The sequence below is a fragment of the Salarias fasciatus genome, chromosome 17, assembly GCF_902148845.1.
Source record: "Salarias fasciatus chromosome 17, fSalaFa1.1, whole genome shotgun sequence".
NCBI classification, from domain to species: Eukaryota; Metazoa; Chordata; class Actinopteri; order Blenniiformes; family Blenniidae; genus Salarias; species Salarias fasciatus.
The window spans coordinates 627,056-648,881 of record NC_043761.1 but is presented as its reverse complement, the minus strand read 5'-3'; the positions used below and the strand labels follow the sequence as shown (position 1 = coordinate 648,881).

The window sequence follows — 21,826 nt, the reverse complement described above, 5'->3', positions numbered from 1 at the left end:
TATAGTCTGATTCTAGAGGAGGAAGATGCTCTATAGCCTGATTCTAGAGGAGGAAGATGCTCCATAGTCTGATTCTAGAGGAGGAAGATGCTCTATAGTCTGGGAACAAAGAGAGATTCTCCGTTCTCTGGTGAGGATCTTGCCGTCGCCATGACGACCAGACACTGAGGCCTGCAGGAGGTTCCAGCTCTGCTGTTCTAGGTTCTAGGTTCTAGGTTCTTGTCAGGGGACACAGCGGAGAACGCTGAGACTCACCCGGTAGGTGAAGAGCACCTGGGACGTCCCCCGTCCTCCTCCGTCCAGCTCCAGCTCCACCGGGCCGCTGAGGGACGGCTCCACCGGGAGGTCGGAGGGCGGCGCCCGCCTGGCAGGCCCGATCTCACACACCACGCTGTGGACACACACACCTGGCGTCACAGGAGGAGACACCTGCCGGGGGTCAAAGGTCGCGCTCATGGACCTCTAACTCTGAGCCTGTTTCCCAAACGTCCACTGTGTTCATCCACCCGACTTCTACACCTCCTCCAGCTGTAGCTGACCCTACACCACCTCACTGTGTGTGTGTTAGTGTGGTCGGCTAACGGCTAGCGTGTCGGCGTGGCGCCACCTGGTGGAGACGGAGTAGCGGTCCTCCCGGTGGACGCAGTCCACGCCGGCCACCCGGATCCTCCGGACGTCCTCCGCCCTCACCCCCATGTTGGAGCCTCTGATGGTGACGGAGATGCGTCCGTTCAGCGGGCCGAAGCGAGGGACGACCTGGGGGACGGGGACGGACAGAGGGACGGCGGTCAGACCGGCGGGCGTCCGCGTCACGGGGACGGCGGCCGCCGGGACTCACGTCGGAGATGTGCGGGGCGGGGCATCGAACCGGCTCCGCCGCCGGGCACAGCTGGCGGAACACACAGGAGCGGCGCGCCGGGCACCACACACACCCGAACGGCGGCGCAGCGGCGCGACACAGGCTGCAGTCGCCGCGCTGCACCGAGCAGTTATACAGCCGCACTGCAGGGGGCGACAGAGAGCCCAGCAGTTATACAGCCGCACTGCAGGGGGCGACAGAGAGCCCAGCAGTTATACAGCCGCACTGCAGGGGGCGACAGAGAGCCCAGCAGTTATACAGCCGCACTGCAGGGGGCGACAGAGAGCCGCTGAGCCGCTGCAGCAGGACCTGAGGGTCACCCAGGCCAAACATCAACAGATCCAGAGATCTACAGACCAACAGATCAAGAGATCTATAGATCACCAGATAAAAGATCAACCAATCTATAGATCAATAGATAAACAGATCAATAGATTAATAGACCAATAGATAAACAGATCAATAGATCAACCGATGAACAGATCATCAGATCAACAGATCAACCTGTCAGTCTGCTGTCGATCCTCCTGTCAGAGTCTCTGTCCCTGATGTGGAACGACACGTTGACCTCCTGCTGCCTGTCATAGGAGAACTACACACACACACACACACACACACACACACACACACACACACACACACACACACACACACGGGGGGGTCAAAGCTCTGAATCTCCATTAAACTCTTTTAACAGAAACAGACTGAGAACCTGCTGCTTCACTGAACCTCCACCGGGTGGCGCTGGTCTGGTGGTGTGTCGTGTAGTGTAGTGTAGTGTTGTGTAGTGTAGTGTAGTGTAGTGTAGTGTAGTGTAGTGTAGTGTAGTGTAGTGTAGTGTAGTGTTGTGTTGTGTTGTGTTGTGTTGTGTTGTGTTGTGTTGTGTTGTGTTGTGTTGTGTTGTGTTGTGGTGTGTAGTGTTGTGGTGTGTAGTGTTGTGGTGTGTAGTGTTGTGTTGTGTTGTGTAGTGTTGTGGTGTGTAGTGTTGTGGTGTGTTGTGTTGTGGTGTGTAGTGTTGTGGTGTGTTGTGTTGTGTTGTGGTGTTGTGTTGTGTTGTGTAGTGTTGTGGTGTGTTGTGTTGTGTTGTGTCGTGTTGTGGTGTGTTGTGTTGTGGTGTGTAGTGTTGTGGTGTGTAGTGTTGTGGTGTGGTGTGTTGTGGTGTGTAGTGTTGTGGTGTGTAGTGTTGTGTTGTGTTGTGTTGTGTTGTGTAGTGTTGTGGTGTGGTGTGTTGTGGTGTGTAGTGTTGTGGTGTGTAGTGTTGTGTTGTGTTGTGTTGTGTTGTGTTGTGTTGTGTTGTGTTGTGTTGTGTTGTGGTGTGTAGTGTTGTGGTGTGTAGTGTTGTGGTGTGTAGTGTTGTGTTGTGTTGTGTAGTGTTGTGGTGTGTAGTGTTGTGGTGTGTTGTGTTGTGGTGTGTAGTGTTGTGGTGTGTTGTGTTGTGTTGTGGTGTTGTGTTGTGTTGTGTAGTGTTGTGGTGTGTTGTGTTGTGTTGTGTCGTGTTGTGGTGTGTAGTGTTGTGGTGTGTTGTGTTGTGTTGTGTCGTGTTGTGGTGTGTAGTGTTGTGGTGTGTAGTGTTGTGTTGTGTTGTGGTGTGTAGTGTTGTGTTGTGGTGTGTAGTGTTGTGGTGTGTAGTGTTGTGTTGTGTTGTGTTGTGTTGTGGTGTGTAGTGTTGTGGTGTGTAGTGTTGTGGTGTGGTGTGGTGTTGTTAGAATGTGTGGACTGAAGGTGGAGTCTTCACCACCTGAAGAGAGGCTGACCTTATAACCTCTGACCCTGAACCTGGAGCTGGGCTGCTCCTCCTGCTCCTCCTGCTCCTCCTGCTCCACCTCCTCCTCCGTCAGCCCCATCAGCTCAGAGCCCAGGGAGAACCTCCGGCCCTGTGAGGACACACACAGTGACTTCCTACGTAAAAAGAAGAGGTCAAAGTTCACCTCTCATCTGTAAAAATGAACCAGTTCACCTTCATTTGTTACTTTTGTTGAACTCAATAAAAACCTCGTGTTAACCGTCCATCACAAGGCTCTGCTGCTCCGAAACTCAACAAAACTCTGAACCTGGGTGAAGCGGATTCTCCAGCGTCCTGGGACATGAGGACAGGGTCTCTGGAGGACCTTCCAGTCTTCCTCAGTCCCAGAGAGTTTTATCTGCTGATCTCTGCTCAGATAACGTCCATCGTCTCCAGGAGACGCTGCTGCAGGAGCTCCTCCCGGCGGAGCGCCGCCGCCCAGCGCCACGTCTCGGTTTAGCTCTGCTCCATGCCGGTGTTTCAAATTAACTGGTGTCCGTGTTAACTGGTGACCAACAGACTGAAACCTGCAGTGGTTCTGGAGAACGTGGGGCATCGACAGCTCCAGTGAGTCTTCAGTGAGTCTGACTGTCACAGCTGCTGTTATCAGCAGGTGTTCACACAGACCTCCGCCGCCACTCGTTAACACGGGAACCAGTTAATCCGTAACACCAGCCGGACATCGCTGTGTTCTGCCACGGAGCTCTTTCTACAACTCGCTGTTTCACAGTCTGCTTCCATCGCTCCTCTCCAGGGTTTGTTCTCTCGGGGTTTTTATTAAAAAAGTGTTTTTCGACCACCGTCGTTCTGCTGGTTTCTGACTGTCCTGTCACCGTCCTCCTCTGTGCCGTAAAACCGGACTTTTCAAATGAGCGTGAGCGTGAACTGCTGTGCCGCTCCTTCTGGCCAGTGAGCGGCGCTCTCGTCCCGTTCAGGACCTGAAAACTGAATCGCTCAGTTCGCCGTAGACATGAAGGAGTCCAGTGAACGCCTTCATGACAACACTGGTGTCGCTCTGTGTGCGTGTGTGTGTGTGTGTGTGTGTGTGTGTGTGTGTGTGTGTGTGCGTGCGTGCGTGCGTGCGTGCGTGCGTGCGTGTGTCACCTTGTAGAAGTCCAGGTTCCGGCCCTGGAAGCTGATGGGGGTCTGGAACCCGACGGGGACCAGCAGCGGCTCCGGGGACTCGAACTGAGGACAGTTCTCCGGCTGCGTCACAGAAACACAACGTTCCGTCAGCTCAGGACCAGAACCAGAAGAACCAGAAGAACCAGAAGAACCAGAACCAGAACTGCATCAAGAAACTTCCAAAATAGCTCTGGGTTCTACTGGGTCCTACCGGGTTCTCTCTGGGTTCTACCTGGTCCTACCAGGTTCTCTCTGGGTTCTACTGGGTCCTACCAGGTTCTCTCGGGGTTCTACCTGGTCCTACCGGGTTCTCTCTGGGTTCTACTGGGTCCTACCGGGTTCTCTCTGGGTCCTACCGGGTTCTCTCTGGGTTCTACCGGGTTCTCTCTGGGTTCTACCGGGTTCTCTCTGGGTTCTACCGGGTTCTCTCTGGGTCCTACCGGGTTCTCTCTGGGTTCTACTGGGTTCTCCTACCTGCTGCGGTCTGATGACGTGTTCTCCGCTCACAGAACCGTCCTCGTCACTGCAGCTGTGGAGCTCAGCGTTCCACTGGCAGCCCCAAGAGCTGCTCACACAGGACACACACCTGCAACACACACACTGTGAGGAACACACACACTGTGAGGAACACACACCTGCAACACACACACTGTGAGGAACACACACACTGTGAGGAACACACACCTGCAACACACACACTGTGAGGAACACACACCTGCAACACACACACTGTGAGGAACACACACCTGCAACACACACACTGTGAGGAACACACACCTGGAACACACACTGTGAGGATTCCCAGGGCCTACTGCCTGTGAGCTGTGTGTGTGTGTGTGTGTGTGTGTGTGTGTGTGTGTGTGTGTGTGTGTGTGTGTGTGTGTGTGTGTGCTCACGGGCTGTTGGGGTTCCTCCTGACGGCAGCAGCACAGCTGTAGAAGTGATATTCTCCGTTCGTCACCTCGATCCTGTTGTTCACCAGAACCTTCACCGGGACCGACACGAAGTCTGGACACACACACACACACACACACACACACACACACACACACCCCTCCATTAGTGGACAGGGGGCGTGTCCGTCCTGCTGGACCCGGGTCTGGGTGGGTCCTACCCTGCTGCTGGGGGGGCGGGGGGATCTGGGACGGGTCCGGCAGCGAGCAGGCCACCCGGGCCGGCCCGTCCAGCAGCACCACGGCGTCCGACGCCAGGGAATCGAACACACACTGCAGCCGGTCGGAGGGGCCCAGGCGGGGCAGGGCGGGGACGCTGATCTGCACCTGGGGACGGGGGACAGGAAGTGAGGAGGACCTCCACCCCCAGCCAGACAGACAGGAAACACCACAGAGAGAGACAGGAAACAACCACAGACAGACAGGAAACAACCACAGAGACAGGAAACAACCACAAACAGACAGGAAACAACCACAGACAGACAGGAAACAACCACAGAGACAGGAAACAACCACAGAGACAGGAAACAACCACAGAGAGAGACAGGAAACAACCACAGACAGACAGGAAACAACCACAGACAGACAGGAAACAACCACAGACAGACAGGAAACAACCACAAACAGACAGGAAACAACCACAGACAGACAGGAAACAACCACAGAGACAGGAAACAACCACAGAGACAGGAAACAACCACAGAGAGAGACAGGAAACAACCACAGACAGACAGGAAACAACCACAGAGACAGGAAACAACCACAAACAGACAGGAAACAACCACAGACAGACAGGAAACAACCACAGAGACAGGAAACACCACAGAGACAGGAAACAACCACAGACAGACAGGAAACAACCACAGAGACAGGAAACAACCACAGACAGACAGGAAACAACCACAGAGACAGGAAACACCACAGAGACAGGAAACAACCACAGACAGACAGGAAACAACCACAGAGACAGGAAACAACCACAAACAGACAGGAAACAACCACAGAGACAGGAAACACCACAGAGACAGGAAACAACCACAGACAGACAGGAAACAACCACAGAGACAGGAAACAACCACAGACAGACAGGAAACAACCACAGAGACAGGAAACACCACAGAGACAGGAAACAACCACAGACAGACAGGAAACAACCACAGAGACAGGAAACAACCACAGACAGACAGGAAACACCACAGAGACAGGAAACAACCACAGACAGACAGGAAACAACCACAGAGACAGGAAACACCACAGAGACAGGAAACAACCACAGACAGACAGGAAACAACCAGAGACAGACAGGAAACAACCACAGAGACAGGAAACAACCACAGAGACAGGAAACAACCACAGACAGACAGGAAACAACCACAGAGACAGGAAACAACCACAGACAGACAGGAAACACCACAGAGACAGGAAACACCACAGAGACAGGAAACAACCACAGACAGACAGGAAACAACCACAGAGACAGGAAACAACCACAAACAGACAGGAAACAACCACAGAGACAGGAAACACCACAGAGACAGGAAACAACCACAGACAGACAGGAAACAACCACAGAGACAGGAAACAACCACAGACAGACAGGAAACAACCACAGAGACAGGAAACAACCACAGACAGACAGGAAACACCACAGACAGACAGGAAACAACCACAGAGACAGGAAACAACCACAGACAGACAGGAAACACCACAGACAGACAGGAAACAACCACAGAGACAGGAAACACCACAGAGACAGGAAACAACCACAGACAGACAGGAAACAACCACAGAGACAGGAAACAACCACAGACAGACAGGAAACAACCACAGAGACAGGAAACACCACAGAGACAGGAAACAACCACAGACAGACAGGAAACAACCACAGAGACAGGAAACAACCACAAACAGACAGGAAACAACCACAGAGACAGGAAACACCACAGAGACAGGAAACAACCACAGACAGACAGGAAACAACCACAGAGACAGGAAACAACCACAGACAGACAGGAAACAACCACAGAGACAGGAAACACCACAGAGACAGGAAACAACCACAGACAGACAGGAAACAACCACAGAGACAGGAAACAACCACAGACAGACAGGAAACACCACAGAGACAGGAAACAACCACAGACAGACAGGAAACAACCAGAGACAGACAGGAAACAACCACAGAGACAGGAAACAACCACAGAGACAGGAAACAACCACAGACAGACAGGAAACAACCACAGAGACAGGAAACAACCACAGACAGACAGGAAACACCACAGAGACAGGAAACAACCACAGACAGACAGGAAACACCACAGAGACAGGAAACAACCACAGACAGACAGGAAACAACCACAGAGACAGGAAACACCACAGAGACAGGAAACAACCACAGACAGACAGGAAACAACCACAGAGACAGGAAACACCACAGAGACAGGAAACAACCACAGACAGACAGGAAACAACCACAGACAGACAGGACACCACACCGGACCCCCTAAATGAGGGACTTCTTTGGGACCTGCTGGGTCCTGCTGCAGCTCAGGTTCGGGGGGTCGAAGGCCTGAATCTCAACACACTGTTGCCGCGGCGACCAGAGCCAGGTGTTGTCCTCCTCCGACCTGCTGCAGTCCTGCTTCCTGCTGCACCTGCAGGTCAACACAGGGTCAACACGGGGTCAGGACGGGGTCAGGACGGGGTCAACACAGGGTAAGGACGGGGTCAGGACGGGGTCAACACAGGGTCAGGACGGGGTCAGGACGGGGTCAGGGCGGGGTCAGGACGGGGTCAACACAGGGTCAGGACGGGGTCAGGACGGGGTCAGGGCGGGGTCAGGACGGGGTCAGGGCGGGGTCAGGACGGGGTCAGGACGGGGTCAGGGCGGGGTCAGGGCGGGGTCAGGACGGGGTCAGGGCGGGGTCAGGACGGGGTCAGGGCGGGGTCAGGGCGGGATCAGGGCGGGGTCAGGACGGGGTCAGGGCAGGGTCAGGGCGGGGTCAGGACGGGGTCAACACAGGGTCAGGACGGGGTCAGGGCGGGGTCAGGGCGGGATCAGGGCGGGGTCAGGACGGGGTAAGGGCGGGGTCAGGACGGGGTCAGCACAGGGTCAGGACGGGGTCAGGGCGGGGTCAGGACGGGGTCAGGGCGGGGTCAGGACGGGGTCAACACAGGGTCAGGACGGGGTCAGGACGGGGTCAGGGCGGGGTCAGGACGGGGTCAGGACGGGGTCAGGGCGGGGTCAGGACGGGGTCAGGACGGGGTCAGGGCGGGGTCAGGACGGGGTCAGGGCGGGGTCAGGACGGGGTCAGGGCGGGGTCAGGACGGGGTCAGGACGGGGTCAGGACGGGGTCAGGGCGGGGTCAGGACGGGGTCAGGACGGGGTCAGGGCGGGGTCAGGACGGGGTCAGGGCGGGGTCAGGACGGGGTCAGGGCGGGGTCAGGGCGGGGTCAGGGCGGGGTCAGGGCGGGGTCAGGGCGGGGTCAGGGCGGGGTCAGGACGGGGTCAGGGCGGGGTCAGGGCGGGGTCAGGACGGGGTCAGGACGGGGTCAGGGCGGGGTCAGGGCGGGGTCAGGGCGGGGTCAGGACGGGGTCAGGACGGGGTCAGGGCGGGGTCAGGGCGGGGTCAGGGCGGGGTCAGGACGGGGTCAGGGCGGGGTCAGGGCGGGGTCAGGGCGGGGTCAGGACGGGGTCAGGGCGGGGTCAGGACGGGGTCAGGGCGGGGTCAGGACATTTTCAGATCACTGCATCAACAAATTCAAAGCTTTTAGTTTCTAACCGGAGTTTTTAGTAAAGAAGTTATTTTACTGTTTTTCATGAATGGAGACGTTGGACAGGAAAATGTCCACACGAGAAGCGGGACGCTGGGTTCAGTGCTCGCAGCTTTTCTACAGATATGAGGAGCAGAAAGTTTTCTGCTCCTCATATCTGGAGAGAAGCTGCGAGCGTCAGAAAGAAGAGGATGCACTGACTTTCCCTCCAGGACACACCAGCCGCAGTACGGGTCCTTCAGGCCCACGCAGGACCGGCAGTCCGTCTTCAGGTGGCAGGTCTGGACCGGGACCCGGGTCACCTGAGGCAGAGGGAACCCGTCACAGCAGTGAGACCAGGAAGAACCACGTTTCACCATCACAGGGAAGAACACACTGCAAACCAAGGCTGCTCCACCCTGGTCCTCCACCCTGATCCTCCACCCTGGTCCTCCACCCTGGTCCTCCACCCTGGTCCTCCACCCTGGTCCTCCACCCTGGTCCTCCACCCTGATCCTCCACCCTGGTCCTCCACCCTGGTCCTCCACCCTGGTCCTCCACCCTGGTCCTCCACCCTGGTCCTCCACCCTGGTCCTCCACCCTGGTCCTCCACCAGATGGGCCAACTGCCGACCCCTGATCCAGATATTTGTAATTTTGCCTCAGATCCATCCGGTCTGATCAGTGACTCCAGAGCCCCACCCTGACCCCTGACCCTCGACCCCCCTCCTGGTCCCTGGTCTGACGGCCCAAAGCCTCCAGATCAACAATCCAGAACAGAGGGACCATGTCCAACCACACTCCGAAGGTCTGGGTCCAAACATCACTCCTTCACTTCATCCTCTGAACACCCCGCCACTTTAAACTGAAGGCTGTGAGCACACCTCCAGCTGCGCCTGCTGACGGCATCCTCTCACTCCATCGACTCACTCCATCCTCTCATTCCATCGACTCACTCCATCGACTCACTCCATCCTCTCACTCCATCGTCTGACTCCATCCTCTCACTCCATCCTCTCACTCCATCGTCTGACTCCATCCTCTCACTCCATCCTCTCACTCCATCCTCTCACTCCATCCTCACTCCATCCTCTCACTCCATCGACTCACTCCATCCTCTCACTCCATCCTCTCACTCTGTCTTCTCACTCCATCGTCTGACTCCATCCTCTCACTCCATCGTCTGACTCCATCCTCTCACTCTGTCTTCTCACTCCATCCTCTCACTCCATCGTCTGACTCCATCCTCTCACTCTGTCTTCTCACTCCATCCTCTCACTCCTCTGCTCGGCTGCTCCAGCTGTTCTGACGGTGTGATTCTGAAAGTGAGATCTAGAAAACCTTCGGGTTCCTCTGAGTTCAGAACAGATCCTTGTTGATCTCCACTGATCTCCGGCGGGATCCGGCAGAGAGCAGAGACTCTGGATGGAGGGTGGGAAGGCAGAAGAGGAAGACATGACCAGGACCAGAACCAGGACCACTACCAGGATCAGGACCAGGACCAGGACCAGGATCAAGACTAGAACAAGGACCGGGACTGGGACCGGGACCGGGCCCGGGACCGGGTCCGGGACCGGGCCCTGCTGACCTTCTTCCTGGTGGTGACGTAGAGGTGCTGGCGGCTGGCGTCCAGCAGGAGGTTCTTGTTGACCTTGTCTCCGGAGACGTCTCCCGGCGTCCGGCCGAACACCTCGGGGTGAGCCGACAGGTGGGCCTTCAACACCTGGACACACACACACCCTCAGTACCCAGCATGCATCACTGCCACCGCCTCTTTCCACACGCAGGAGAAGCGCCTACCTCTCCCCCGGCGGTGCCCAGGAACGCCACGGCGTGTCCCTCCTCCACCGCCACCGCCACCGCCGTCATGTGAGCCTTCCGGACCAGCGCCGGCTCCGCCCTCAGCGCAAACTCCGCCTTGCTGGCGAGCGGCGACGGCAGGAACTCCTCTCCACACCGGAACTTCTGGGCCATGTCCTGACGGCACAGCAGGGGGCCACTTCTTGTTCAGTCCCTCCGACACCCCGTCCCCCCCAGCGTCCCCCCCGGCGTCCCCCTGTCCCCCCGGCGTCCCCCCGTCCCCCACCGGGTTGTTGATGCCGCACAGCTCCTCCGCCTTGGACGAGTACGGCGAGTAGACGGCCGGCCGGCCCTGGATGAAGCCGCCGTGGCTGTAGCAGGAAGAGACCACCTGCAGGAGGCGCTGGTTGATGGAGCGCAGCGGGTAGAGGCCTGCACACACACACACACACACACACACACACACACACACACACACACACACACCCTGTCAGCAGGGGACTCTGAGCTCTCTCAAGGCCTCAGGATGCTTCCCCGTCGCCGCCACTGGACACATCCTGCTTCTGCGTCAAGGGAACGCCTCCTCTGCAACTTCACCGCCAAGCCGCTAGGGGGCGTGGCGGTGTCTCTGTTTCGCAATCGGCAGTCAGAACAACAAATCGGCTTCCGTAGCTCCGGCTCTACCTAGACATAGATCTATAGACGTAGATATCTGGACTCGCTGCACTGACCGAACATATATCTGCTTATCTGACATGTCTGGACCCGGCTGTGGAGGACAGGCTGAGGGACCAGGAGGACATGCTGAGGGACCAGGAGGACAGGCTGAGGGACCAGGAGGACAGGCTGAGGGACCAGGAGGACAGGCTGAGGGACCAGGAGGACAGGCTGAGGGACCAGGAGGACATGCTGGTGAAACTAAGGAGCTTCTGGACGATTAAAGCCGTTTTAGGAGCGGCTCTACACAGCCCCGTCTGCTGACAGCATAGGGATGTGCGCCGCTCGATTCTGGATCTAAATTTCTCCCGAAGCACTGCTCAGATCAGAAAAGCATTCTGGGTGAGGATACTGTTCTCCTTCATTCTATAAACAACGCGAAAGCGGACCAATCACAGCCCTCGACGTTCACGTCACCACGCGTCGCACGACGCATTGTTAGGATTTCCGGGAGGTGCGCGTCAAGCCCCGGCGTAGGCGCTGCGAAGGCTGCTACGTACACGGCGAAGGAACGGCGTCGCTGCGACGGGGAAGCTTGCTGAGGCCTGGACTCATCCACAAGGAGAACATCAGGAAAACATTCCACAAATTAAAATCATCACATCACCGTCTTCATCTTCATCAGCATCACCATCATCAGCATCATCACCGTCAGCATCATCATCACCATCATCTTCATCATCAGCATCATCATCGTCAAAAACTAGTGGTGAAGTTCAGCTGGGAAGAGGCAGTTCTCCTAAACCCTCCTGGTTCCTCCCCTGGTTCTCCTCCTGGTTCTCCTGCTGGTTCTCCTCCTGGTTCTCCTCCTGGTTCTCCTGCTGGTTCTCCTCCTGGTTCTCCTGCTGGTTCTCCTCCTGGTTCTCCTCCTGGTTCTCCTGCTGGTTCTCCTCCTGGTTCTCCTGCTGGTTCTCCTCCAGGTTCTCCTCCTGGTTCTCCTGCTGGTTCTCCTCCTGGTTCTCCTCCTGGTTCTCCTCCTGGTTCTCCTCCAGGTTCTCCTCCAGGTTCTCCTCCTGGTTCTCCTCCTGGTTCTCCTCCAGGTTCTCCTCCTGGTTCTCCTCCAGGTTCTCCTCCAGGTTCTCCTCCTGGTTCTCCTGCTGGTTCTCCTCCTGGTTCTCCTCCTGGTTCTCCTCCTGGTTCTCTTGCTGGTTCTCCTGCTGGTTCTCCTCCTGGTTCTCCTCCTGGTTCTCCTGCTGGTTCTCCTCCTGGTTCTCCTCCTGGTTCTCCTGCTGGTTCTCCTCCAGGTTCTCCTCCTGGTTCTCCTCCTGGTTCTCTTGCTGGTTCTCCTCCTGGTTCTCCTCCTGGTTCTCCTCCTGGTTCTCCTGCTGGTTCTCCTCCAGGTTCTCCTCCTGGTTCTCCTCCTGGTTCTCCTGCTGGTTCTCCTCCAGGTTCTCCTCCTGGTTCTCCTCCTGGTTCTCTTGCTGGTTCTCCTGCTGGTTCTCCTCCTGGTTCTCCTCCTGGTTCTCCTCCTGGTTCTCCTCCTGGTTCCTCCCCTGGTTCTCCTCCTGGTTCTCCTCCTGGTTCTCCTCCTGGTTCTCCTCCTGGTTCTCTTGCTGGTTCTCTTGCTGGTTCTCCTGCTGGTTCTCCTCCTGGTTCTCCTCCTGGTTCTCCTCCTGGTTCCTCCCCTGGTTCTCCTCCTGGTTCTCCTCCTGGTTCTCCTCCTGGTTCCTCCCCTGGTTCTCCTCCTGGTTCTCCTCCTGGTTCTCCTCCTGGTTCTCCTCCTGGTTCCTCCCCTGGTTCTCCTCCTGGTTCTCCTCCTGGTTCCTCCCCTCCTGGACTTCGGTTCTGTTACTGTGCTGCTGACCAGCTGGATGCTGATTACTCAGGTGGAACGGAGAACCCTCCATGTTTTCTCTAGAACCTTAGCTCCGGGTCTCCCTCTACACCCACATGAGAACGTGACGGACAGGAAACCTACACAAGGCCGACGAGGACGGTTCCTCATCCGAGCTGAAGGTGACGAACAGAACCATGTCCGACGCGGAGACGGTTCCGTAGAGACCCGAGTCCGTCAGGTTCCGAGCCAGAACTTCGCCCGGCGCTGCGACGTAGGCCGCCTGAGAGAGAGAGAGAGAGAGAGAGAGAGAGAGACAGAGAGAGAGAGAGAGACACAGAGAGAGTGAGAGAGAGAGAGACACAGAGAGAGAGAGTGAGAGAGAGAGAGAGACACAGAGAGAGAGAGACACAGAGAGAGACACAGAGAGAGAGAGTGAGAGAGAGAGAGAGAGAGACAGAGAGAGAGAGAGAGAGAGAGACACAGAGAGAGAGAGAGAGAGAGGACTGGAAGCAGGTCCAGACAGAACCTCTGAGCGGAGCGGTGTAGAACCGAGGTTCTCCTTTCTTTCAATGTCCCGGTTTTCCTGGTTCTCTGCTTTCAGCCCAGACGTGGTTTAAACTCATCGACTTCACATGAACTTCCTGGCTGTTCTCCTGGCTGTTCCCCTGTTCTCCTGGCTGTTCTCCTGGCTGTTCCCCTGGCTGTTCCCCTGGCTGTTCCCCTGGCTGTTCTCCTGTTTTCCTGGCTGTTCTCCTGTTTTCCTGGCTGTTCTCCTGGCCGTTCCCCTGGTCGTTCTCCTGGCTGTTCTCCTGGCTGTTCCCCTGGCTGTTCCCCTGTTCTCCTGGCTGTTCTCCTGGCTGTTCTCCCGGCTGTTCTCGTGTTCTCCTGACTGTTCTCCTGGCCGTTCCCCTGGCTGTTTCCCTGGCTGTTCAACTGGCTGTTCCCCTGGCTGTTCCCCTGGCTGTTCTCCCGGCTGCTCCCCTGGCTGTTCTCCCGGCTGTTCCCCTGGCTGTTCTCCCGGCTGTTCTCCTGGCCGTTCCCCTGGCTGTTCTCCTGGCCGTTCCCCTGGCCGTTCTCCCGGCTGTTCCCCTGGCCGTTCTCCTGGCCATTCCCCTGGCTGTTCCCCTGGCTGTTCTCCTGGCTGTTCCCCTGGCCGTTCCCCTGGCTGTTCTCCTGTTCTCCTTGCTGTTCCCCTGGCTGTTACCCTGTTCTCCAGGCTGTTCTCCTGGCTGTTCCCCTGGCTGTTCTCCTGTTCTCCCGGCTGTTCCCCTGGCTGTTCCCCTGGTCGCTCTCCTGGCCGCTCTCCTGGCTGTTCCCCTGGCTGTTCCCCTGGCTGTTCCCCTGGCTGTTCTCCTGTTCTCCTGGCTGTTCTCCTGTTCCCCTGGCTGTTCCCCTGGCTGTTCTCCTGGCTGTTCCCCTGGCTGTTCTCCTGGCTGTTCCCCTGGCTGTTCCCCTGGCTGTTCCCCTGGCTGTTCTCCTGGCTGTTCTCCTGGCCGTTCCCCTGGCTGTTCCCCTGGCTCTTCCCCTCACTGTTCTCCTGTTCTCCTGGCTGTTCTCCTGTTCCCCTGGCTGTTCCCCTGGCTGTTCCCCTGGCTGTTCTCCTGTTCTCCTGGCTGTTCCCCTGGCCGTTCCCCTGGCTGTTCTCCTGTTCTCCTGGCTGTTCCCCTGGCCGTTCCCCTGGCTGTTCTCCTGTTCCCCTGGCTGTTCTCCTGGCTGTTCCCCTGGCTGTTTCCCTGGCTGTTCTCCTGTTCCCCTGGCTGTTCTCCTGGCCGCTCTCCTGGCTGTTCCCCTGGCCGTTCTCCCGGCCGTTCTCCCGGCCGTTCTCCCGGCCGTTCTCCCGGCCGTTCCCCTGGCCGTTCTCCTGTTCTCCTGGCCGTTCCCCTGGCTGTTCTCCTGTTCTCCTGGCTGTTCCCCTGGCTGTTCTCCTGTTCTCCTGGTTGTTCTCCTGGCTGTTCCCCTGGCCGTTCTCCTGTTCTCCTGGCTGTTCCCCTGGCTGTTCCCCTGTTCTCCTGGCTGTTCTCCCGGCTGATTCTCGGGTTTCTCCGACCTGTTTTCTCCTGCGTGTTGTCTCCTGGGCTGTTCCCCTGGCCGTTCTCCTGTTCTCTGCTGTCCCCCTGGCTAGTTCCCCTGTTCTCCTGGCTGTTCTCCCGGCTGTTCTCGTGTTCTCCTGACTGTTCTCCTGGCTGTTCTCCTGGCCGTTCCCCTCGCCGTTCCCCTGGCTGTTCTCCGGCTGTTCCCCTGGCTGTTCCCCTGGCTGTTCCCCTGGCTGTTCTCCCGGCTGCTCCCCTGGCTGTTCTCCCGGCTGTTCCCCTGGCTGTTCTCCCGGCTGTTCTCCTGGCCGTTCCCCTGGCTGTTCTCCTGGCCGTTCCCCTGGCTGTTCCCCTGGCCGTTCTCCTGGCCGTTCTCCCGGCTGTTCCCCTGGCCGTTCTCCTGGCCGTTCCCCTGGCTGTTCCCCTGGCCGTTCTCCTGGCTGTTCCCCTGGCCATTCCCCTGGCTGTTCTCCTGTTCTCCTTGCTGTTCCCCTGGCTGTTCCCCTGTTCTCCTGGCTGTTCTCCTGGCTGTTCCTCTGGCTGTTCTCCTGTTCTCCCGGCTGTTCCCCTGGCTGTTCCCCTGGCTGTTCTCCTGTTCTCCTGGCTGTTCTCCTGTTCCCCTGGCTGTTCCCCTGGCTGTTCTCCTGGCTGTTCCCCTGGCTGTTCTCCTGGCTGTTCTCCTGGCTGTTCCCCTGGCTGTTCTCCTGGCTGTTCTCCTGTTCCCCTGGCTGTTCCCCTGGCTGTTCCCCTGGCTGTTCTCCTGTTCTCCTGGCTGTTCCCCTGGCCGTTCCCCTGGCTGTTCTCCTGTTCCCCTGGCTGTTCTCCTGGCTGTTCCCCTGGCTGTTCCCCTGGCTGTTCTCCTGTTCCCCTGGCTGTTCTCCTGTTCTCCTGGCTGTTCTCCTGGCTGTTCCCCTGGCCGTTCTCCTGTTCTCCTGGCTGTTCCCCTGGCTGTTCCCCTGTTCTCCTGGCTGTTCTCCCGGCTGTTCTCGTGTTCTCCTGACTGTTCTCCTGGCTGTTCTCCTGGCCGTTCCCCTGGCCGTTCCCCTGGCTGTTCTCCCGGCTGTTCCCCTGGCTGTTCTCCCGGCTGTTCCCCTGGCTGTTCTCCTGGCTGTTCTCCTGGCCGTTCCCCTGGCTGTTCTCCTGGCCGTTCCCCTGGCCGTTCTCCCGGCTGTTCCCCTGGCCGTTCTCCTGGCCGTTCCCCTGGCTGTTCCCCTGGCTGTTCCCCTGGCTGTTCTCCTGGCTGTTCCCCTGGCCGTTCCCCTGGCTGTTCTCCTGTTCTCCTGGCTGTTCCCCTGGCTGTTCCCCTGGCTGTTCTCCTGTTCTCCCGGCTGTTCCCCTGGCTGTTCCCCTGGTCGCTCTCCTGGCCGCTCTCCTGGCTGTTCTCCTGGCCGTTCCCCTGGCTGTTCCCCTGGCTGTTCCCCTGGCTGTTCTCCTGGCTGTTCCCCTGGCCGTTCCCCTGGCTGTTCTCCTGTTCTCCTGGCTGTTCTCCTGGCTGTTCCCCTGGCTGTTCTCCTGTTCTCCCGGCTGTTCCCCTGGCTGTTCCCCTGGTCGCTCTCCTGGCCGCTCTCCTGGCTGTTCCCCTGGCTGTTCTCCTGGCTGTTCTCCTGGCTGTTCCCCTGGCTGTTCTCCTGGCTGTTCTCCTGGCTGTTCCCCTGGCTGTTCTCCTGTTCCCCTGGCTGTTCTCCTGGCTGTTCCCCTGGCTGTTCCCCTGGCTGTTCTCCTGGCTGTTCTCCTGGCTGTTCCCCTCACTGTTCCCCTCACTGTTCTCCTGTTCTCCTGGCTGTTCTCCTGTTCCCCTGGCTGTTCCCCTGGCTGTTCTCCTGGCCGTTCCCCTGGCCATTCTCCTGGCCGTTCCCCTGGCTGTTCCCCTGGCTGTTCTCGTGGCTCTTCCCCTGGCTGTTCCCCTGGCTGTTCTCGTGGCTGTTCCCCTGGCTGTTCCCCTGGCTGTTCTCCTGGCCGTTCCCCTGGCTGTTCTCCTGGCCGTTCCCCTGGCTGTTCTCGTGGCTGTTCTCCTGTTCTCCCGGCCGGCAGCACTCACCTGTGCCTTGTTGAACCTGTTGGTGGCGCTGCAGTTGAGCTGCAGCTCGGTGTAGGAGAAGTATCCGTGGTCGTTTTCGCACATCCTGGAGACGAAGGTGAAGTTCTTGTTGTCCTGGACGCCCAGCGTCCTCGAGAACAGGAAGTAGACGAAGCCGCCGTCCCTGAAGGCCAGGCGGAAGTCGTGCAGGTAGCGCAGCACGAAGGGGTTGGCCTGCACCGCCGACGCCTCCACGATGCTGTCGAACACCACCCAGTCGCCGTAGTCGCGCAGGATGCGGGTGGAGATGAGCTTGGTGCTGTCGTGGCTGCCGTAGCCTTTTCCCACCTGCAGGGGGAGCCGCACGCCACCGTCAGTGTCTCCGCGCAGGATCAGCTGACGTAGCTGACGCAGGATCAGCTGACGTAGCTGACGCAGGATCAGCTGACGTAGCTGACGCAGGATCAGCTGACGTAGCTCACAGATCCAAACCAGACCAGGGACGAGGTGAATGTGACTGGGGGACTGGACCTGGGTCCGGACCGGCTGTTGGGTTTCGGGACTGATTTTAATTTGAAAAGCAGAACCAGAGCTGGTTCTAGGTCTGAGGGATTCTTCTAGAACCCGTTCGGGCCTCATGAACCCTCATGACTCCTGTTTCCAGGGGATCTGCGATCACAGCGAGAGGACAGGAAGTGGTTCAGAGACGGTCTCAATCCAACCAACCAATCACAGCCCAGACTCAGCGAGGTGCCAGACCCTGTCAGACCAAATCCAGGTCTGGATCCAGTCCAGAACACTGGTTCTCCAGTGCTTGAAGCCTCTGGTCAGGACATCCTGGTCTCAGTGATGTTCTCCAGTGCTCTACAGGTTCTAGACCGGTTCTAGACCGGTTCCAGACCAGCTCTGGAAACCCCGCACTAAAGAGACGGCTCTACTGGAAGAGTCCAGCGACTCGGGGAGACGGACGGTGCTGGTCCTGCTGGACCTCTACCAGCAGAACCTCGGAGAACTGAGAACCTCAACCAGAGCTGCGAGATGCAGAGATGACACGATGTCAGTGTGTGTGTGTGTGTGTGTGTGTGTGTGATAGGGGTGCAACGGTTCAGTTCGGTTTGTACCTCGGTTTCAGGATCACGGTTTCGGTTCGGTTCGGTTCGGTTCGGTTCGTGCTTTGCATTAAAAAAAAAACAAGCAGTTTAACTTTCCAAAACATTCCTTTAATTTTGCTTTTAAGAAAACTGAGTGATGACAAAACCTCTTCGTCTGAAGGATTATTTGGCTGATAGAAGTTATCAGGCTGAGGCTATCAACATAAAATACAACATAATAATTAATATGGAAACAGCAATACTGTGATGATTAAAAGACAACAATGGCAAAAATAGTCATAATAGCAAATATAAAATTTAAATATAATAAAAATATACTAATTGTGATAACATGTGATAATAACAGATATAACAGTACAATATCACAGTAAAGCTGATCAGAGTCATACAACCACAATATCAACAGCAATCAAGTACAACATACACCCTTAAACCAATTCTCTCAATACAAATCTGAAGAGTTTATGACTTCATTTCCTCCTGTGTGTGTCTGTGTGTGCTCCATGTGTGATGTTTGAAAGAAACTCCACCAGACGTTGAAAACTGATGGATTTATGGTCACTTCTGAGCCTGAACGTCTCCGTATGACGTCCGCTCACCTCCAGCAGACTCACATGACAACGATGCTGGTTTTCCTCGGTTGTTCACAGCGGCGGCGCACCTGACAAATTTACCGGTAATTTGTTTTTTTCAGTTACTTGGGGCCGAGCTGGTCAGGAGTCGGGGTCGAGCTGGTCGGGAGTCGAGGCCGAGCTGGTCGGGAGTCGAGGCCGAGCTGGTCGGGAGTCGGGGCCGAGCTGGTCAGGAGTCGAGGCCGAGCTGGTCAGGAGTCGAGGCCGAGCTGGTCGGGAGTCGAGGCCGAGCTGGTCGGGAGTCGAGGCCGAGCTGGTCGGGAGTCGAGGCCGAGCTGGTCGGGAGTCGAGGCCGAGCTGGTCGGGAGTCGAGGCCGAGCTGGTCGGGAGTCGAGGCCGAGCTGGTCGGGAGTCGAGGCCGAGCTGGTCGGGAGTCGAGGCCGAGCTGGTCGGGAGTCGGGGCCGAGCTGGTCGGGAGTCGGGGCCGAGCTGGTCGGGAGTCGAGGCCGAGCTGGTCGGGAGTCGGGGCCGAGCTGGTCAGGAGTCGAGGCCGAGCTGGTCGGGAGTCGGGGCCGAGCTGGTCAGGAGTCGAGGCCGAGCTGGTCGGGAGTCGGGGCCGAGCTGGTCGGGAGTCGAGGCCGAGCTGGTCGGGAGTCGGGGCCGAGCTGGTCGGGAGTCGAGGCCGAGCTGGTCGGGAGTCGAGGCCGAGCTGGTCGGGCCGTGGCGACAGTAAACCCTCGTCCTTATAATCCACAGGGAAAACGAAATGTCCCCGTACCGCAGGTCTGAAGGACGCCGGTGCTTCTTCAGACCCCGGTCTCTCCTCCGCTCGCCATAACTGTTCTTTTGTTTTTGTCCTTCCTGTCTCAGTGTGTGACGCCGAGCCCAGCTTCGACTCCGCCCACTCGGCCATGTGCTCGCCTCCCATTGCACAGTCGCTGCATATGAACTAGCGGGGCGGGGTTTGTGCAGGGTTGGGTGAGGAGGGGAGGAGGGCTGTCAGAGCCGAGAGCAGCTGGGCTGGACGACTGCGTCCCGCCGCCGTGAGAGATGATTCACTGTAAAACCGAAAAAGCGAACCGAGCCGTGCAGGGCGGACCGTACGGCTCGGTTTTCAACCGTAAACCGCTGCACCCCTAGTGTGTGTGTGTGTGTGTGTGTGTGTGTTAGCGTGTTAGCGTGTCTGTTAGCGTGTGTGTGTGTTAGCGTGTGTGTTAGCGTGTGCGTCCCTCACCAGGAAGACGGTCAGGTTGTCCCTGTCCTGGGTGAAGTAGGACAGGACGCCCACCACGGAGACGTCGTCCTCGGCGCTGGCCACGTAGGACTTCTCCCCCTTGGAGTCGCTGAAGTAGACGAGCTGCTGGACGCTGCTGAGGTTCCGCAGGGAGCAGATCCCCCGGAAGACGCTGCCGCAGACCACCAGCAGGTCGGCGCCGCCGTGCACCAGCAGCAGCTTGTTGTGGTTGTCGGTGTCGGCCGCCTCCTCGCAGGCGTCGGTGACGGGCGGCGTGCAGAGCCGGTGGTCCCGCCGCGGCCCCGTCTCCACCCGGGACTGCGGGTCCAGGCCCGGGCCCAGCTGGTACAGCGCGTTGACGGCGCCCACGTACAGCCGGCCCGAGCGCTCGTCCACAACCACGTTGTTGATGGGCGTGTCCGAGAGGAACTCCTCGCTCCGCACGGCCGGGGCCGACACGGCGGCGAGGGCCAGAAGCCACGCCCACAACCGCTCCATCAGGTCTGCAGGAAGACAAGCACAGGACTGGGTCTGGAGGGACCGTGGGGGACAGACACAGGTCTGGAGGGACCGTGGGGGACAGACACAGGTCTGGAGGGACCGTGGGGGGCAGACACAGGTCTGGAGGGACCGTGGGGGACAGACACAGGTCTGGAGGGACCGTGGGGGACAGGTTTGGGTTCCTGTAGGAGGAGGAACTGGTCTTCAGAGCCAGAACACAGAAAACACACACACACACACACACACACACACACACACACACACACACACACACACACACACACACACACTCTCAAACTGGAAGATGTAAAACAGGAAGTTGGTCTGAAGCTCACCAGGGCTGAAGTCGGTCTCTTCCTGGTCTGCTAGCTGCTCTGCTTTGCTGGTAACGACATCCAGGAGGCCTCAGGGGGGCGGAGCTCTGCAGGGGGTGGAGCTCTGCAGGGGGTGGAGCTCTGAAGGGGGTGGAGCTCTGCAGGAGGTGGAGGTGGGTGGAGACCTGTGGGCGGAGAGCAGACGGCGGCCGGTCACTGTCTGGACGAACCTGGGCTCTCGCCGGGGTCCAGGCTACAAGGAGTTTTTTCAATCCGACTGAAAACCATCGTGTTAAACTCAGTTAAATCATAGACGGCAGACAAAGTGATCCAGGATCGGTCCTGGTTCTCCAGGGTCCTGGTTCTCCAGGGTCCTGGTGAAGCGGATTACAGGGTCCTGTGACTGTAGGACAGAGTCTCTCAGGGAGCTCCGCCCCGCTCGGCACCACGTCCCGGTGCAGCCCCCCGGGGCCCCGCTCCGCCTGCCGGTGTTCAGACGGCCTGGGGCCTCACCTCTGACGGAGCGCCGCAACGCAAACTTCTGTCCGAAAAAAAAATTGTGGGATCTAAAAAAAAGTCGGCAGCACAGCTGTTCGCAATTTCCAAGTCATGGATCCCAATCCTGCGGAGAACGAGACGGTGGCCGACCCCGCCCACAACCCCCAACTCCGCCCCCTGGCACCATATATGGTGTGCAGATGAACTCATGAATGACACGTGGGTACAGTGGAGGGCGCGGCGCAGAGCGCCGTGAGCTGCAGGAAGGACGGTAAACGACCCAGGAAGCGACTCTTCAGGAGACAGAAACCCGAACCCTCATGGTGAGGAGGACAGCCGGGCTGCCGTCCTCTCTGGAGGACACAGCAGCGGAGGGACAGACGGAGACACTGAGTGGAGCAGGACCAGAGCCGTCGGGACTCTACTGCTGGAGGGAGGGAAGTGTCCCACTTGAAGGAGAGTTGAAATAATCCAGAGAGTCTCCACATGGCAGAAACACCTCAAAACAAACTGAGCATCAGCATGTAGGGACCTGGTTCACAGCCTGACGGAGCGTCCAGGCTTCATCACAGCAGCTTCAACGCTCTGCAGCTCAGAGAGGCTGAGGACCCGGAGGACTCGGGTTCAGAGGTCAGACGTGGCCGTGGCTACACAGCAAACACTTTTTCTGTCAATTTGCCGTTTATTGAGAACAATTTGAAGTGTGTATCATGAGAATTCTTATGTCATTATTGACGGTGTGTGTTTGTAAAGCAGAGACCCGCGATGTGTCTGATTGCTCC

General features: G+C 58.0%; 1 protein-coding gene across 5 annotated transcripts in view; it reads right to left on the bottom strand.

Moving 5' to 3' along the window:
- The window catches only part of LOC115404089 (plexin-B2-like), a 74,810-nt gene that overhangs the window by 23,843 nt on the left and 29,141 nt on the right, over positions 1-21,826 (bottom strand). For all 5 annotated transcript variants that reach the window (XM_030113239.1, XM_030113240.1, XM_030113243.1 and 2 more), the window contains exons 3-20: positions 20,568-20,731; positions 19,732-20,234; positions 16,835-17,161; positions 12,908-13,046; positions 10,559-10,704; positions 10,273-10,449; positions 10,061-10,195; positions 8,696-8,796; positions 7,248-7,374; positions 4,882-5,047; positions 4,664-4,775; positions 4,242-4,353; positions 3,747-3,848; positions 2,614-2,733; positions 1,364-1,451; positions 839-1,002; positions 608-756; positions 256-391 (exon numbers count right to left, since the gene is read on the bottom strand). In XM_030113239.1, the coding sequence (XP_029969099.1) occupies positions 256-391; positions 608-756; positions 839-1,002; positions 1,364-1,451; positions 2,614-2,733; positions 3,747-3,848; positions 4,242-4,353; positions 4,664-4,775; positions 4,882-5,047; positions 7,248-7,374; positions 8,696-8,796; positions 10,061-10,195; positions 10,273-10,449; positions 10,559-10,704; positions 12,908-13,046; positions 16,835-17,161; positions 19,732-20,229 (2,799 nt within the window). In that variant the 5' untranslated portion in view covers positions 20,230-20,234; positions 20,568-20,731. The remainder of the gene's footprint in view (positions 1-255; positions 392-607; positions 757-838; positions 1,003-1,363; positions 1,452-2,613; positions 2,734-3,746; positions 3,849-4,241; positions 4,354-4,663; positions 4,776-4,881; positions 5,048-7,247; positions 7,375-8,695; positions 8,797-10,060; positions 10,196-10,272; positions 10,450-10,558; positions 10,705-12,907; positions 13,047-16,834; positions 17,162-19,731; positions 20,235-20,567; positions 20,732-21,826) is intronic.